Source organism: Chelonia mydas, chromosome 15, assembly GCF_015237465.2.
Source record: "Chelonia mydas isolate rCheMyd1 chromosome 15, rCheMyd1.pri.v2, whole genome shotgun sequence".
Taxonomy (NCBI): domain Eukaryota; kingdom Metazoa; phylum Chordata; order Testudines; family Cheloniidae; genus Chelonia; species Chelonia mydas.
The window spans coordinates 19,277,767-19,295,826 of NC_057856.1; the positions used below are offsets into that span (position 1 = coordinate 19,277,767).

The 18,060-nt window shown below is 43.4% G+C and overlaps 1 protein-coding gene across 5 annotated transcripts in view; it reads left to right on the plus strand.

Moving 5' to 3' along the window:
• Positions 1 to 18,060, plus strand: part of GALNT9 (polypeptide N-acetylgalactosaminyltransferase 9) — a 325,496-nt gene that overhangs the window by 183,568 nt on the left and 123,868 nt on the right. For all 5 annotated transcript variants that reach the window (XM_043529609.1, XM_043529608.1, XM_037879090.2 and 2 more), the window contains exons 3-4: positions 7,339 to 7,505; positions 9,966 to 10,140. In XM_043529609.1, the coding sequence (XP_043385544.1) occupies positions 7,339 to 7,505; positions 9,966 to 10,140 (342 nt within the window). The remainder of the gene's footprint in view (positions 1 to 7,338; positions 7,506 to 9,965; positions 10,141 to 18,060) is intronic.

The window sequence follows — 18,060 nt, forward strand, 5'->3', positions numbered from 1 at the left end:
TCTTTATTGATGCTAGTTCTTTTGTTCCATTTCTTGTCTTTTTCATTTGCTATTTGATAGTGATTCTCTACCCTTCTGGCCGCGACCCTGCCATTGGCCTGAAAGTATGAAATCCAGTCCCTTCTGAAATTCTGCGAGGAGTAGTGTGATGTTTTTTCCCTTTGTTGCTGAAATTAGGGGCCAAGTTTCTGCATGTACATTAGATCCATCTGTAGCGGAAAAGCAAGAGATAAACCCACAGTAGTACCCATCCGACTGGTTCGTTGGAAAGAACACATTCTGTATTAAATACTTTAAAGATTCATGATGCAACTTTAATTCCATTTGCATTTTTTCCTGGAGGGTAAAGCTGTCTGAAAACTCTAAGTATATTGCATAATCCATTTTGAAACTCAGCGTATTAATGTCTGCAAGCAAAACTCATTCTGATGCTAGCAGATATACAGAGAGGGGGGAAAGAGACTAGGAAAGATTTTCTTCCTCTGGTAATCCCCAGTGGTGTTAGCCATTCAGAAAATGGGGTAGCTCAAAACGATTTGGAAAACAGAAAATAAAAGACTGGATCAAATGCAGCTGCAGCAAAAGAGAGCAGGGAAAGGAGGTCCAGATAAGTGTAAGCGGGGGAATACTCCCGCTATTGTGGGGAACTTTCCTGGCTTCTGCACTACCCTGGAGAAGTGGGCTAGCGAAAGGATCTGAGTCCTCACTCCCACTTCCTTTACCCAGTGGCCTCCCTGCCCTTGAGGACTCCCCTTCCACTCTCCTGTCTGGCAGAGTCCTCGTAACCCCAACAAGGCTGGGCCCAGGATTCCTGGGGGGGCTTGACCCCCAACCCTGCTGTGGTCACGTAGGACAGGGGCTAGGGTGTCCCCACTCCAGGGTACTCTCTCTGCACTGGGCACTTCTCTGACCCACTGACCATTACGTACAAGTTAAAGCAAATGCAAGTTATTTAATCAACAATTAATTTTAAAAAGAATAAGGAATAATGGGAAAGGTTCAAGGAAACACATCACCCCGCTCTGTGGCAGGGAACCTCACAAACAGTGTCTCTGGAATGTCCGGGCAGTTCACAGTCTGTTCCTTGTAAGTCCCAGGCCTCCTGCTCAGGCCCTGTCTGTGCTGCAGGGATGCTGTGGGTTGGACACTTGCTCTGGTGGTGGCCACACGCTCTCAGGCTCTAAGTGGTAGGACCCTTCTTCCCAGTGTCGCCCCCGCCCTGTCGGGGTTACGATCCAAGCCTGGCCCGCAGAGCCTCTTGGCTGAGGCGTCTCCCTGTGCTGGGCCTGCTGCCCAGGATCCCCCTCGGTTTCCCCAGCTGCTCACTGCACCCAGCTCCGGACTGCTCCAGCCCCAGCTGCTCCACTCTGTCTCTGCACTGCTGTGCTGCTGCTCTGCCTCCAGCTCCCTGGGCTGCTTCTTTGGCCCCTCTGGCTCTGGTTGCTGCAGCTCTGCTCCCAGCACAGGTCTGCTCTGCAGGCTGCTTCTGTGACTCTGCTCCCAGCACGGACCTGCTTCCTGGGCTGCTTTTCTGGCCCCTCTGGCTCTGGTTGCTACAGCTCTGCTCCCAGGGCAAGTCTGCTCTCTCTGGGCTGTGCCTCTGGCTTTGGGGCTGCAGCTCTGCTCCCAGGACAGGGTCTGCTCTCTCTGGGCTGCTTTTCTGGTCCCTCTGGATCTGGCCCAGCTCTGCTCCCCAGCTTAGCTTGGGCCCCTGCTTTCTCCTAGCTCGGCCCCACTCTGTCTGACCCAAGCAAATCCAGCTCATACGGAGGACGGGACTTCCCTGGACTCCTGACTCCCTGATTAGCCTGCCCACCCTGTCATTCAGGCTGACCTGGAGCATTGGTGTCTCCCCATTGTTCCTGGGATCTATCAGTCTTAGGGTCCTGGTTTCCCTTGGACCCTTCCCCTTTTAGTACTGGGAGCTAGCAACCAAAACTCCCCCACTGACTGTTAGTAAGGGGGCAACAGTCCCCTTACATAAAGGAAGCTTTCCTTCTCCTTTTTTGCTTTGGAGTATACAGGGTGTAAATGAAGTTGTTGATTTGCCACCAATGACCATTTACTTTCTGATTGGCCTGATTTTTAATGTGTTCTAGTTTTTTGTTAAAGTTTCTGTTACTCCCATGAAGTTGGTCTGTAAAGCAAACAGCCTGCATATGTGTCTGCAGCTGAATAGACAGTGTTCATGGTTAGACTCTAGAGCAGTGGTCCCCAAACTGCGGGGCGTGCCTCTGTCAGGGGGCACAGAGGAATGTCTGGGGGGCACGGTGGGGCCTGGGCCAACCCTATGTGGGTCGGGGAGGGAGTGCCACCCAGCCCCGCTCTTCCACCAGCTCTGCTCCAGCCCTGCCCCTCGCCCGGCTCCTGGCCACAGGTCCCCAGCCCTGGCTCCGGCCCTCAGCTCTGCCCCTGGCCGTGGCTCGGGCCCCCGGCCCAGGGGGTGGCATGGACATATTCCTTTCATGGTAAGTGGGGGAGCAAGAGGTAAAGTTTGGGCACCACTGCTCTAGAGATTGGAAGAAAGTTGGTATGTTGGGGAACTGGCATAACAGGAGGGGGACATTGCATGAAAATTATTTCTGGGGAGAAAAATATTCAGACTTTGAGCTCCGTGTAACATAAAGAGAAAATCCCCAGTGGGTTCTGGAATAACCAGCACAGAGAATACCCCCTAGCATTCATCCTCAGTTTTACAAAAGCATGCCGTCTGGGGATTTGGGGAATATTGGGTCTATGACAGGTGCAAGGAGAAGAAATTCACATACTGGGTTTTAGCCATTTCTAGACATTTCAGAGCAGTGCTTAGCCACAGTAACAACAAATATTTCCACTTTGTTTGGAATCGCTGGTCTCAAGTTAAAGCCATGCTCCATGCTAATCTACCTTTGAGGAAAAATGTTGCTCATAGTAAAGTGCATGATTCTGTTCCTTGCGGGAAAATGAGAGTCCAGATAATGGCTCAGAATTTTGGCTTGTGACACTAATTTAGTATCAGCCTTTGTTAAAGTCCATAATGAAGCTGACTGGTCAACTGATTTTTAAGACAATCAATAACCACACACACACACATACAGTCAAATGTTTACCCTTGGGTATGTCCTTTCTGGAGTCAGTGGGGTTACACTGATTTTAATGAGGGCAGAGTTTGGTTGCCAGTTGTTTTAATTGCATGCCCTCACATGGTAGCTTCTATTCATCATATTGTAACCAACCCCACTGCAGGGATTCATAGAGAGTACTGTGGTACACCAACTCCTTGTATATTTGGCAGTGAACTGGGCATACAGCTAGCATTGTCGGTACTCCAAATACTCATCTCTTTATGCCCTAGCTCTCGAGGGGTTGGGAGTGTCCCCAAAACACATCCACAGTTCAAAGAAGGAAGGGGATTCATTTACTGGGGCTGCCAGAAATGAAAGTTGCAAATGCCCTCTGTACAAGTTCTATAACAGTTACAAAAAAAGATTAACCTGTTGACATTTTTACCCAGCATCTTCTCGGTTTCTTCATCCATTCTTATGACCTTGATCCAGTAAATAAAATTTCATGACCCAACTTAGATCCTGGAATTTGACTGCTTTATCTTAGTCCATCTAGCTACTTCTGAAGAACATGCAATGCAAGAGCCATCGTAAAGTGAGAAGATTTTCTAGTATGTTAGATTGGTCTTTTCATTTAGAGGCAAAACACTGCTTTCCAGAAATGTTCTGCTAATAGACGTGAAAGAATTCATTGAAGGAAAGTTACTATTTGAATTGACAGCAATGATTCACTTCAACAGAAACCAATTTTATCTTAACAGAGTGCTTTTTTAATAGTGTCCCACTGCACACCACAAAGTAAGCACTGAGACAAGAAAACATCCTCGTAAAAGTGAGCCGAAGAAATTGCTGTCAGATAATAATGCATTGATTTAGGCACCCGATCAAGTGAGAAACAGAGGGATCAAACGGAGAGGTTTTGTTTTAGGATTGTGTGTGTTTGTTTTTTAATGTGGAATTAAAAATGTCGAGTATCTTAGCTGGCACTGAACTTGACAGCTAGGGTATAAAAACAGGCTTGGCGCTTGTGGTGTTTCAGGCCCATCAGTAAACCAGCTATTGAAAAGCTCAGCAAATGATCAGGACCAGAAGGCAAAGGAAGATTATTTGAATATCCCAGGCTAAGGTTGTCTGAGCCTTGCACTAGGTGCACTGTGAAGAACAAGCTGCAGCACTTCTGTTTGGGGTTCCCCTCCATGTGAGTGGCATGCGTGTAAAGGTGTTACCTCTTCATTGGGGTCTCTCTTTTCCTGGGCTAGCTGTAGATTTTACAACTCATCTCCAATTTATCCGTAATCTCTCCAGATCCTCTCTATCTCCCTCCTTCCATGGCCTGCAAGGCAGCCCATCACAGCTTTCGCCTGCCGTTCAGATCCTTTCTCTGCCTGTAGCTCAAGGCGAGGAGGGAAATCTCAAACTGGCGGCACCTCTTTTTTGTGAGCTTTCCTTCCTCACCCAGTGGGCTTTGGGGAAGTAATTGCTCCATTTTAGGGCCAGTAAAACTTCTGATACTGTGCAATCTTCAGTAAACCTTTGGGCCTGACACAGAGGGAAGAAACAGCTCTTTTTAGTTTACTTTCATGAGTGCTCTATCTACAATACTTTTGTGGCCCCGTTCCTGTGGTATCCGAGCACCTCATAAGTGCTATTATCCCCATTTTACAGAACTGAGGCACAGAGAGGCTAAGTGATTTGCCTAAAGACACATAGAAACCCTGTGGCAGAGCAAAGAATTAAATCCAGCTCTCCCACATACTAAGTTAGTGCCCTAACCACTGCACCATCTTTTCTCTCGAAGCCACTCAGCTCAGTCCTACTCTGCTTAAGGTTTATGAAACATCTAGTTCACATTGAATCTGCTCAGAGGCTTAACATGGGTATAAACATATAATGACTCTCAAGCTAGTTTTACATCATCTCACTGGCATAGTTACTCCTGTATTCAGAACTTTTGGCCTAATTCTGATCTTGTGTGAGCATGACACCTGTATAACCCAATTGATTCTGGAGTTGCTCTTGATTTGGGAGCAGTGTAAACAAGATCAGAATCAGACCCCATGATACCTTTATTTACAGGTCCTGCTATTCTATTGCATGCTTTCACTGAATACCCCGTGAAATCCTTCAAGGTGCGTGCAGGATCCCCTGCCCCATAGTGGGAAATCCAGCATATTCCATACTTTCTAGCTGGTGACGCTGTGTGCTGCTGCATTTTAAAATAATGATCCTGATTGACTTCTGATATATGCTGGTATGAGTGGAAGGAGAACTGGGGCCAAAGAAAGGCGGCTTTAACTAGTAGAACTTTCACAGCTCTTGCAATATTCTGCTCTTGTCCAAGTTACTTTTACACACCACCAGAATGCTTCTTACACAAAAGCTATGCCCAGTGGTCTTCTATATAGCACAGATCACCGGCAAGTGGGCTGTAAGTAGCTGTGGTAACACTGTAATCAATGACACAGCCGCCCCGTCTCTCAGAAAATGGAGTTGGGATGAGTACAAATTATGAGTAACAGCTCGTTTTTTAAATTCATAACAGATTTCCAGAGGTTACCCAGCAGTCAAACCACTGTCATCCCCAAAAAACTAACCGCTAATGGTGGGGAAAGAAGTCATCATTATACCGAAGTGATGAGCAAAGAGGTCAAAAAGTTTGACAAGAGCAGGAAAAGTCATTTCCTATGGTATCATTAACAGTATTTTAGAGGATAGGCTCCGTAATTGCTATGATAATTGAGAGTGAATTTTGGCTGTGAGAACATATAGGTAATTTTTTAAGTTAATGTCCATGTTAGTGAGAGAGATTTTCAGTAAAATGAGGCAGCATGTACAGTAGAAGGGGCGCTGACTGGGAGACACAGATGCTATTCCTGGCTGTGCCGCTCACCGGCTGTGTGAAGCACCCACACCTTCGAGAGAGAGAGAGGCACTAGGGCAGAACAGATTCAGGCCGGGAGGACAGACTTCATTAAAAACCCAACACTCTATCACAGCTGAAAATAAATATTTTTCCAAGTTCTAATACCGATCCATCAGATAAAGAGACCTAAAGGCCATTTGCAATGCTGCCACCCGATAACTCCAAATAATCACTGTCCAACCCACTGATTTGCATGGGGTGGACATATGGATGAATATTTGGTCCTTTTGACTTTAAGGTTTAGGAAGCATTGTATTTTGTTGCATTTCTTGCACTGTATTAGATGCACTTTTGTTTTCTTCTCTGACTGACATCATCACAAAAAGGGAGTGCACAATGCTCCGAAGAGTGTGCCTTAGGGAACTCATGCAGCAGACCAGCTGCGCTAGCATGTATTTTCAAGTAGCTGCGGGAGAGGCTTTGCACCTTTTGCAAAAATTCACACGTTTTCCGATCCTGCCAAAGTACTTTATTTCTGTATCTTCAACAGAAGCAACGAGTTTAATTCATAGCAATAACCTTGTCTTGCATGAACTCACTGTGCTGGTGTAGACAATTCATCCACAACATAGGTCTCTGTAGTCTATAAAAATGAGCATAGCAACTGCAGAAGAAATGAGAGAATGGTCTGTGGAGGGCAGGAATAAGCCAGTATTTATTCCAGGCTTTCTCTTTGCTTTATCCAAAACTTCATGTAGAGACTGATTTGTAAATATGGTCTCACAAATTGTGGAGATATGTTTTGTAAATACATCCATTTGTTTGCAAGCCGGACAGCTGCATAAATAACACTTGTGAGTGCAAATTCTTGTTTGCATGGGAAAATGTGGTGCTGGCTTGGGTATAAATGGGGTTCACATGAAAAATATTCTGTATAATTTTGAGATCTACTTTTAGGCCACTTGAAAATATGGGGCTTGATCCAACTTCCTTTTAAGTCAATTGACTTCATGAGTAGAAGCAAGCCATAGTCCTTAATGTCTTGTTTTCACCTATTTCTGGAGTCTTAGAATAAAACATATAAAGGCTGTACAGCATTTCATTTTGTATGAGACAATTTTAACCTTGCTGCAACTAAAATCCTCTACAAATTCTGCCTATGTGCAGGCATATATGCAAATATATGGTTCTGTTGTCATTAAGGTGATTAAATGTTAGCAGCACTTAACTAGGTGATTTTTCTTCAGGGCTAAAATGGTTTTCATTTGTACCCAAATAGTGTGTACCTGGGGAATGCCGTTCATTACAATAGATCAGAATGAACAAGTACTCTGTGTCCAAATGGTGGGGAGGAGAGAGTTGAAATCCAATCTTCTGCATGTTTAATATCTGTCTCTTACTGGGTTCTAGTTCTCGCCTTGTTCTCTCCAGGTGCAAACAGATGACCTATTCCGATGACCTGCCCCAGATCTCGGTGGTCTTTATTTTTGTAAACGAGGCTCTGTCTGTCATCTTGCGCTCAGTGCACAGTGTTGTGAACCATACCCCATCCCATTTGCTCAAGGAGATAATTCTGGTGGATGACAACAGTGATAACGGTGAATGTCATTAAAGCCTGCTTTTTTTCTCTTAAGTGTTTTATCCTGTGTATTGTAATGAGATTAAATTGTAAATTGAAATAATTTAGTTACTTCTAATTTAAATGTACTTTTCTGAGGTTGGAATGGAACAAGCCTAATCTGAACACATCTGAAATAGCTGAGAGAAGGAACATCAGAAACCTAACTACAGATTTGTAAATAATGGCCAAGATCCTCAGAGGATGTAAATCCCTTAGCTATGACCAGTGTGTGTGTGTGTGGTGGATCTGGCCTAGCACCTCCAGGTATACAAAACTTAGTCACGCTGGCGAGAAGCTACTCGTGTGCGGAGTCCCATTGACTTCATTGAGACAACTCACGTGTGTAACAACTTAACTAACATGAGTAAAGGCCATACAGTAGAACCTAATATATTTTAGTCTCTTGCCTAAAATTCTTGATAGAAAATAAACCTTCACCAAAGTTGTCTATTTTTTTTTAAAAAAAAAAAGGTTCAGACAGTTTATTTGATCCCCCACACTTCCAGATTCAGGACAATGTGTCGATTATTAGCTCAGAAGATTAAATAAAGCAATTCTACTTACAAGGAAATCAAAGCTGCTGACTCTCTTTAAGGTTATATTCTGTTTTCATTTACACCGGGATAAACTGAACACAATTCCGGTGGAATGAATGGAATTGTTCCCAGTTTACCTTGGTGTAACTGAGATCTGATTCGGGTTTTGAAACTTTTTCATTTTTTTTTTTTTTTTTGGTACTCAACAGCCAGTAATTAGAGTGCAAGAATCATACTACAAGAATGCACACAAAGCCAGTCTAACAGTAAAGTAATATAATTAACTAATACAAAAATAGCATGTGTGTTAACTAATATAATTTCTTAGACAGAACTCAAAATGTAGGTCAGCATGATATTTGAGGTGTGAACAGTCATTATGGCTTAATTAGGTTAGTTGCTCCCTTAATAGATTAGAAGAGTAAATCAGCAAATAGTGCATTTTTTTTGTTTTGTTTTAGGTCATTTCTGCCTATTACAAGCTCTAGGATGCATATCCCATCTTAAGAAACTCCACTTAGAATAAGATCTCAAGTGTAGCATTTTCTTGGAAGCCCAGCAATGTGAACCTTCCTGTATTCGGATACTTCTCTTTCTCAGGAACCTCAAAAAAGAAACAAAAAAACCCCAAAACCAAAACAAAAACAAAAAAACCCACCACCACACTAATAAGTCCATATAGACCTGAAAGTACTTGGTCAAATTCAGCTCTCGGTTATACCAATGTAGGTATAGAATCATTTAGTGGAGTTACTCGGGATATACATGAGTGTAACTGAGAGCAGAATCTGACCCAGTGTCCCTGAGGCAGCTTTTGTGGCTCGTCCCCACTGCTGAAGATTAACCAGATCCTTTGATTTGGCTGGTAATTGTTCCTTTCTCTAACGTAAGCCATGAGAATGGAGGACTCTAATATCACGTAAGCCACTACAAGTTTATCTAGCATTTAAAAAAAGAAAGTATTGTAAATAAAAGCTAGCGTAGTAATTACAATAATAGACCAGGCTGAACTTTTTAAAGTACAAAGATCTTTATTCATAATCAGAGTCCATTTATAAATGTACTGAAGTGAAGGCGAGTAGCATGGCTGATGAGTTCTGAATCACATGTAGGTGAACGACTGGAAAGTGACACAGATGGGAAGGGATCTGTTTAGATATACAGTATCAGATTCCGTTTTAAGGTGATGGTAATGGGGGGGAAGGCTTCTGAATTACATTTAATTGCAAACCCTTAAACTCAGGGGGCCTGCTTCTGATCTTTCTTAGGGCCCAGTCTAAAGCCCATTGAAGTCAATGGAAAGACTCTTGTTGACTGGTGTAAATCAAGAGTAACTCCACTGATGACAGTTGAGTTGCGCTGATGGGTGATCAGACTCAGGCTCACAGAGACTGACCTTAGTATGTCAGAAGTTGTTAGGGGACTTGTACAGTAATCATTATTTTGAAACGAATTGAAACTTGATGTTGTCTAAACATTGGACAAAATCCTGAGCAGTGCTGAGTCATCTGCAAATTCCCAAGTGGCCCAGTACTGAGGGTCTTATTAAGGCAAAATGCCTATAAAAGTTAGTGTATAAAATCTGATATTAGTCCAGAGTAACACCATTGATTTGCATGGGATTACTCTGGGTTTACATCACTGTAACTCAGAACAGACTGGGCCAAGCCAAGACCTTAGAACTGGGCCCATATACATCAGTGGAAGCTGCACGTGCCTAGCACCTCTTGGAATGTGGCCAATTGTTCCGGAAAGTCTCAGCCTCAGAATTGTTTTTGTGTCCATGGGCTTAAAAATGTTTGTGCCAGGGTAAATCATATTTAAATAAAATGTTATGTGGCAGCTATATATGCTCAGTGGAAATCTCTTTTGAGAGCGTGTGGTGTGTGTCTTTTTTACAGTTGAGCTGAAGTTTAATCTGGACCAGTATGTCAATAAGCGATACCCAGGCCTGGTGAAGATAGTACGCAATAATAAACGGGAAGGACTGATTCGAGCCAGAATCCAAGGCTGGAAAGCAGCAACTTCTCCGATTGTTGGTTTCTTCGATGCTCATGTTGAGTTCAACACTGGCTGGTAAGGCATTTTGATGGCAACATGGATGTCTTTACATGCTGGATTTCCCACAGGGAGAGTATGCTGCAGTGCAAACAGCAGCACTATGACACTGTACGCTACGTTCCCAAAGCCTGTAAATGAGATTTTCTCGGTGATGGGAGCCAAAGAATTCCAGTGATGAGCTCGCTCTAGGCTTGGGAGCATTAGCAATTTACTTTGAATAATGTTCTTGGTTGTTGCAACGTTAGAGTGTTGAAGTCTCCTGCAATGGCTGCCAGATCCATTAAGGGCTGTCATTCTAGCTCCTGTGCAGTTCAACGTACAGGGAAGCAATTTGCATGGAAATCAATCTGAGATCCCTGAAGTGAGCAAATGGCGAAAAACCATTAAGCAAGTTCTGTGCTCAAGGACATTTTAAAAATAGATTGTTGAGTACTTTCATTTTGTTTTGTTTTGTTTTGTTTACTCTCCATTGTTTGTAATTTCCTTCCAGAAGCTTGAATATAAACATCATTTTTTTCTATATATTTTCTTGCATTTACATTTTGGGGGAAAATTGAATTATTCCCTGTGCTTCTAATGCATCTTGAAATCAGTATGCCGCTTTTTGTTTGCTTTCCAAACCAGCAACACTGATGATGTGAGCACGGCTCTGAGTTTAATGGGCTAGATCCTCAGGTGGCGTAAATCTTTGAAGCTCCATTCACTTCAGTGGGATCAAGCCAGATTACACCAATATCTGTTGTGGTATAACTCCTGAAGAACCAGCAGAGAGAGCACAAGAGCAGAAAACGCTATTTTGGCATAAGTTGTACTGGACCTTACAGTGTATTTCTTTTAAAAGAACACAATTTGGCAACGGGAATGAGTTTATTAAGAAAATAATCGATATGTTAATGAATTTCCCAATAGGGAGCACTGTGGAAGTAGGTTCTGAATGGACTAATATCTACACTCAGCTGAAAAAGGACAGCTGGTACATATAGCGTGAATGTCTTTCCAAAACAAAAAAGAAGGAATTAATTGTTGATTAGGAAACACCACTGTGCAGTTAAGTGTATTTGCTTTGGGAGTCTGGGAGGAAGTTTAAAAAAAAAACAAACCCAAAAAGTAGCTCTAGGTATAGCCAAGGAGTATTCTCTGGGGGATGCTTGACAGCAAAAGCCCTATGGATTTGGGGGGGCAAGTATTTTTGTTGATATGTTTGTGTCATAAATATAAAGGGAAGGGTAACCACCTTTTTTTATACAGAACTATAAAATCCCTCCTGGCCAGAGGCAAAACCCTTTCACCTGTAAAGGTTAAGAAGCTAAGATAACCTCGCTGGCACCTGACCAAAATGACCAATGAGGAGACAAGATACTTTCAAAGCTGGAGAAGGGGGTGGGGGAACAAAGGGTCTGTCTGTCTGGGTGATGCTTTTGCCGGGAACAGATCAGGAATGCTCTTCATAACTCCTGTAAAAAGTTAGTAAGCAATCTAGCTAGAAATGCGTTAAATTTTCTTTTGTTTAATGGCTGTTAAAATAGCTGTGCTGAATGGAATGTAGATTCCTATTTTTGTGTCTTTTTGTAACTTAAGGTTTTGCCTAGAGGGATCCTCTATGTTTTGAATTTGATTACCCTGTAAGGTATTTACCATCCTGATTTTACAGAGGTGATTCTTTTACTTCAATTAAAATTCTTCTTTTAAGAACCTGATTGCTTTTTCATTGTTCTTAAGATCCAAGGGTTTGGGTCTGTGTTCACCTATGCAAATTGGTGAGGATTTTTTTCAAGCCTTCCCCAGGAAAGGGGGTGTAGGGCTTGGGGGGATATTTTGGGAGGGAAGACGTCTCCAAGTGGGCTCTTTCCCTCTTCTTTGTTTAATACGCTTGGTGGTGGCAGCATAGGGTTCAAGGACAAGGCAAAGTTTGTACCTTGAGGAAGTTTTTAACCTAAGCTAGTAAGAATAAGCTTAGGGGGTCTTTCATGCAGGACCCCACATCTGAAACCCTAGAGTTCAGAGTGGGGAAGGAACCTTGACAGTTTGCATCTCGCAAGTCTTTATAAAATAAAAGCTGAGATAAAATAAGTTCTGTCGCACTGCAGCTGATGGGACTTTGCCTGGACTATTTCACACCAGACTCTACAATTACACCGGGGGGGTGATTCCTCTGCCTGTGGTAACAATGTTACAGTAGCTCATGCTTTGTTTTTTAACCAGCAGATACAGTGTCACTTCAAGTGATGTTGGTTGTCAGTGGGAGGCCATGTTGGCTGGCTACTGAACAGGGCAGAGGTCTGGGTCCTGGTCCTGGTACTTAGCCTGTCTGATCCTCCGTTTCCCTTTCTATACAGTGAGGAAAATGATGCTGACCTCCTTTGTAAGGACTGAGATACAGCATGGCCAGAGGGCAGCAGGAGAGTGTTAGAAGGGAGCCTTATTCCTTGTAGAGGGAAGAAAATTTGCTATAGATTGATTAAAGCACCTGAAGCCAATTAGAGCACCTGAAGCCAGTCACATGATAAAACCCCCCTGCTTCAATCAGACAAGAGGAGTAGTTGAAGCAGAGTGGATTGGTGTTGGAGCAAAGAGCAGGTTGGAGGGAAACAGAGGAGAGTTTGGAGCTGCGGTGGGCTAAGAAGACCAAGACCCTAGGTAAAGGGACACCTGGTTTGTGCAGAGGGAGGGCAGGAAGCTCGACAAGCTGAAGGGCAGGAGAGGGAAGTAGCCCAGGGGAAGGAACCGCTAGTTCAAGTGGTTTACTGCTATCCCTAGGACCCCTGGGCTGGGACCCGGAGTAGAGGGCGGGCCTGGGTCCCTCCCTCTCCACTCCCCTCCTCTAGGACACTAGTGGGGCAGTTAGTACCCCAGTTCAGGGACAAGAAACGGAGCCCTGAACCCCCCTCAAGAAGAGAGAGCGCGAGACCCACATAGTAGTGCCGGCAATTTGCCACACGACTTTGAGATCTACTGCTGTAAACAGCTGTGTAAAAGCTAGGTGGGGTAACTACACAGTAAGAGGGGGTTGTTGTTGTTTTCTTTTCTTAAAGGTTGTTGTTTTGTAATAATGTCATGGAGGATCAAGGTCAGCATGGACAGAACCTAATACAGTAAATGAGACTGTGTGTATACCATTTAAAAGCCTTTATGGAACAGCACACCCATTCTGGTACGCGCTCCTCTCAACACATGTGCTTAACTCCCATTGTTACCACTGAGCCTGAATCTGCAGCTGCTTTGAGAGCATCGCCCCCTGTTGTGAGAGCGCTGCTCATGCAGTCGCTGCAGAGTCTAAACCAATCAGAGTAGCAAACGCATCAAAAGGATAATGTATCCCTTTGCTTCAGAGGCACAAGTGGAGGGCAACAACACTGCTACTTTATCTTTCTCCTATTCCTGCTCCCCCTCAAATCTTGGGTGTGTCTAAAACCATCTCCACCACTGAATTTCTGCTCTCCCTGTTTCCTCTCAGCTTTATAGTACCCATCTTTAAGGCCTCATGTAGTAGCCACTCCCGTTGCTTTTCCCATTCCAGCCGATATGGACTTAGATTGACAGGAGCTTATTTATCCTCCTGCTTCATTTTTCAAACGGCGTTAGTGTTAAATACTTTGTGTGTTACTCCCACCCCTTATCAGGACAAGGAATGGGAGATTCCAGCCCTGGGATTCAATCCTAAATCTTCCACGTGCCAGAGCAAGGCACTACCCCATCTACATTCTCTCATTAAAGTTCTGATCCTGTAGGAACTACTTTTTCCAGATTGCAAATCTATAGTAATATATTCAGATGGCAAGTGCGTTGGTTCCATTGAGCCCTGCATACCTTGTCTTTTTGAGACGACTGAACAGAAAACGTGGCTTTTCCTGTGGGGAAAAATGCTCCGGCTTTGTGCTCAGTTTGTGGTGTAACCAGCGAGTGGTGTATCTGTAATGCAGTCAGCTTGTGACTGACAAAGGAGAGTCTTCCAAGTATCACTTTGAAAGATAGACTGGTGCACAAATGTAAAGAAACCACACCACAGTGAGAACATAAAGGGGGAAAAGAGTACAAAATTTCCCCTTAGTGATGAAGGGCCAGGTTCAGCCTTGGTGGAAGTGGGTGCAGGTCTCTTGACTTCAGTAGAATTCCACCAGCATACGTCAAGGCTGAATATGGCCAGAGGTTTCAAAATCGTGGAGAACAATATGGGGCAAATATTTGGAAGCCTGATGATCCTCTCGGATCTCTCTTCATCCAGTTGTTGGAGACACATTGCTGCTTTCCATTTGAGGAAACTAAGGTTTCTTTTAATTTATTCTCAGTTGGTCGTCTTTTCCCTTCACAACTTTATCCTGTGTTATTGTCCCCATTCTGGCCCAGTCTTCAGTAGATATAAATAGCTTCAGTGGAGCAACCGTGATTTACACCAGCTGAGGAACTGGCCCCTTATGTGTTTCTCTGGCTTATTAATCAAGCCTTGCTACCTTACATGTTATGAGACAGTCCGTCATGTCCTCAATAGACACAAGGACATGGCAACTGGTTGCTAAATGGTCCAGCGTAATATTAACAGAATAGCACTGAAAGGAAAAGAGACTGAAGTTATGTGGACAGATTTTATTTTCAAGCGAATGTCAATATTTTTGGCGAGTGTTAAGTAAATTCCAGTCTCTTCTGTTGACACTCAGAGGATGCAAGACGGAGATAGTAAATGTACACTAGGACTTAATCACTCCAGGTTGGTCCCTGAATGTCATCAAAATAGAGCAGAGGTGAGAGTCAGTTTGATTCAGCTGGGTTAGCCAGGGATTTTGAAGGAAAGTCTTTTATATTAATCAGGAAAGAGATGGTGAGACTGTGACTTCCATATCGAACATAAATGATCTCATATGTTTAAACACTTTCCCTAATCAAACAAAATGAAAAAGTGGTGTTGTGTATTTTAAAGGAAAGCAAGTTATTCATGATGTTAATACTTGAAATGAATATTTGGCCTTAAAACAGAGCAGTGTTATTTGCCTCTGGGCCTCTTTTACATCTTCATTGTCACCATCGAGTCTGTATAGTATGTGGTTACTGTGTTTGCAAACATCATAGAATTATGGAAACGTAGGGACCTTGAAAGGTCATCTGATCAAGCCCCCTGTGCTGAGACAGGACCAAGTAAGCTTAGACATCCCTGACAGGTGTTTGTCCAACCTCCTGTGATGTGGATTCCACAACCCTAATCCAGAGTTTAGCTACCTTTATAGTTAGAAAGCTTTTCCTAATATGTAACCTAAATCTTGCTTGCTGCGGATTAAGCTGATTACTCCTTGTCCTGCCTTCAGTGGACATAGAGAACAATGGATCACTGTTCTCTTTATAACAGCCCTTAACATATTTGAAAACTGTTATCAGGTTCCCCCTCAATCTTCTTTTCTAAAGACTAAACATTCCCAGTTTTTTTTAATCTTTCTTCATAGATCTGGTTTTCTAAACCTTTTATCATTTTTGTTGCTCTCCTCTCGACTCTCTCCAATTTTATCCACATCCTTCCTGAAGTGTGGTGCCCGAATTGGACAGATGATTCCAGCTGAGGCCTCACCACTGCCAAGTAGAGTGGGACAATTATCTCTCCTGTCTCGCATACAACACTCCTGTTAATACACCCCAGAATAATATTAGCCTTTTTCACAACATCGTAGATTCATATTCAATTTGTGATCCGTTACACCCCCCAGATCCCTTTTAGCAGCATGACCACCTAGTCAGTTATTCCCCGTGTTGTAATTATGCATTTGCTTTTTCCTTCCTAAATGTACTTTGCTCTTATCTTTACTGAATTTCATCTTGCTGAAATCAGACCAATTCTCCAATTTGTCAAGATCCTTTTGAATTGGAATGCTGTTCTCCAAAATGCTTGCAATACCTCCCAGGTTGGTATCATTTGCAGATTTTATAAGTATGCTCTCCACTCCATTATCAACGTCATTAATTAAACTATTTAATAGTACCGGACCTAGGACTGAACCCTGTGGTACTCCACTCGGTATGCCCTCCCAGTTTGACAGTGAACCATTGACAACTACTTTTTGAATCTACAATCTTTCTGTAGGAACTCAAAGCAATTACATATTCTAGTTATTCTTGAGTTGATAGGTTATTATCGTTATTAGGGTGGAGCCAGCCTGAAAATAGGCAATGAACAGAAGGCTCAGTTTCTCTCTGAGGCTGTTGAGTGACCACTAAGCTTCTCTGAGACAGCAGTGCAGGTTGATAGTTTCCTGGGTCACAGCAGTGATATCCATATTTCCAACTACAGAGTCAGCTGCAGGATCTGAAAAACTTTAGCTCTTCACAGTCATTTGTTGTTTATGGACTTCTCCATTCTGATCACCACTGCAATGTCTAAGCTCCTCACAGATATCCATACAGCACCCCAGGAAGTTCCCAGTGGGGCAACTGGGAAATTGTGACTAACCCAGACTCTCACCGAAAATCTGTGGCAGAGCTGGGAGTTGGACCCGCACCTCTTGAATCCCAGTCCAGTGCCTTAACTACAAGCCCGTCCCTCTGTCTCTGTATCATTATTGCTCAGGGCTGCATCAAACTACTAGGTTGTGGTGAATCAGTATTGCTGTACTGTGGAGTAAATAAAACACCATTAATGATGGTTTGTTGTTCTAATGACTGGTTTTGAATGGAACCAAAGAGTCCCAGTGGATTGAGTCATTGATTGATAAATGTGAACATTACATGCGAACTCATAACCGAAAAACTCAGCATAGACTACCTTTAATTGCTTATCTTCGATATGGCCAGCACAGGGCTGGTTTACCTTCTGCACAGTGACTCGGCAGGTTGATTCATAGAAAGTCACTTTTATTAAGCATAGGTGGCCCATCACTTTCAGAAAATAAAAATATTTCCTTTTAAATAGTTTTTATTCCCTTTGTGCATGCTGTTTTCCATTATATTGCACTGCACCATGGTGTAGGCTTTTACAGAATAACTCTCCCAGGAGACTGAGTACAGTCTTGTAGGAAGTAAAAAATAGGCTGAAAGCTGGCAGGTCAAATTAACTATTGAATTATTCAAATTGTGCTGTGCTTAATTGCTACTTTTTTGCCTCTTTGGTGCTGAAATATATTACTGCAGGCCAGACATTTTCTATTGACCCATTCCCCATAAGAGTTTCTTTAGTGTGAGCTGATACTACTTCTGTGGCAGGAATAAGTGGAGAGGACTGGCTAAGAGGGAGGCCATTACCATTAATTCTCAAATGGAGCTTTCAATTAGAATCGTGCAATAATTTCACCAAACAGTTCTTCTGTAAAATTCCACCTATCCTGCAATAAATGTTCTTCTTCTTTACAGGAACTCAATGCTAATCAACGGAAGTCAGCCTGCAGGGCTAAAAATCTCTGCAAAACAGATGGAACTGTTAGGGTCCAAGACTGCAAATACCTATTTGGATACCCAGGGCCAGATCCTTGCCCCCATCCCCTCTGGCTGCTCTGATCCATAGCCAGAAAGCCAGTTACCTGGGCATTCTGCTAAAGGGGAATCCCCAGAGGTGGATATACTGGCCCAAAGCCCCCTGCTACTCAGAGCTTGTATAAGGGGAGGGGGTTGTGGGGACATGGCCCAGGTAGAAGGGGCATGGCTGGAGTACTTGCACTCAAAATATTCTTGGCTGCTGGTACAGCCCATTGAGAGCTGTTGCAGCTGGGTACAACTCAAAAGAGCCATATACCAGGGATGGGTGGAAGCATAAAGCCAGTAATGCTCCTCACGCCCAGCTGTACCAGTTTCAGCACAAGTGTAGCTTGAGGATCTGGCCCCCCAGGCTCACAAGCTTGTATAAGATGCAGAGACTTCTTTACCTTTCTGTACATTTGGAAGTCCCCTGTGTAAGTCCTGCAGAGGTGTTCTGTGGTCTCAGATCCCAATCAATTTCTGGATGCCATAGGGCTATGTGACAGGGAA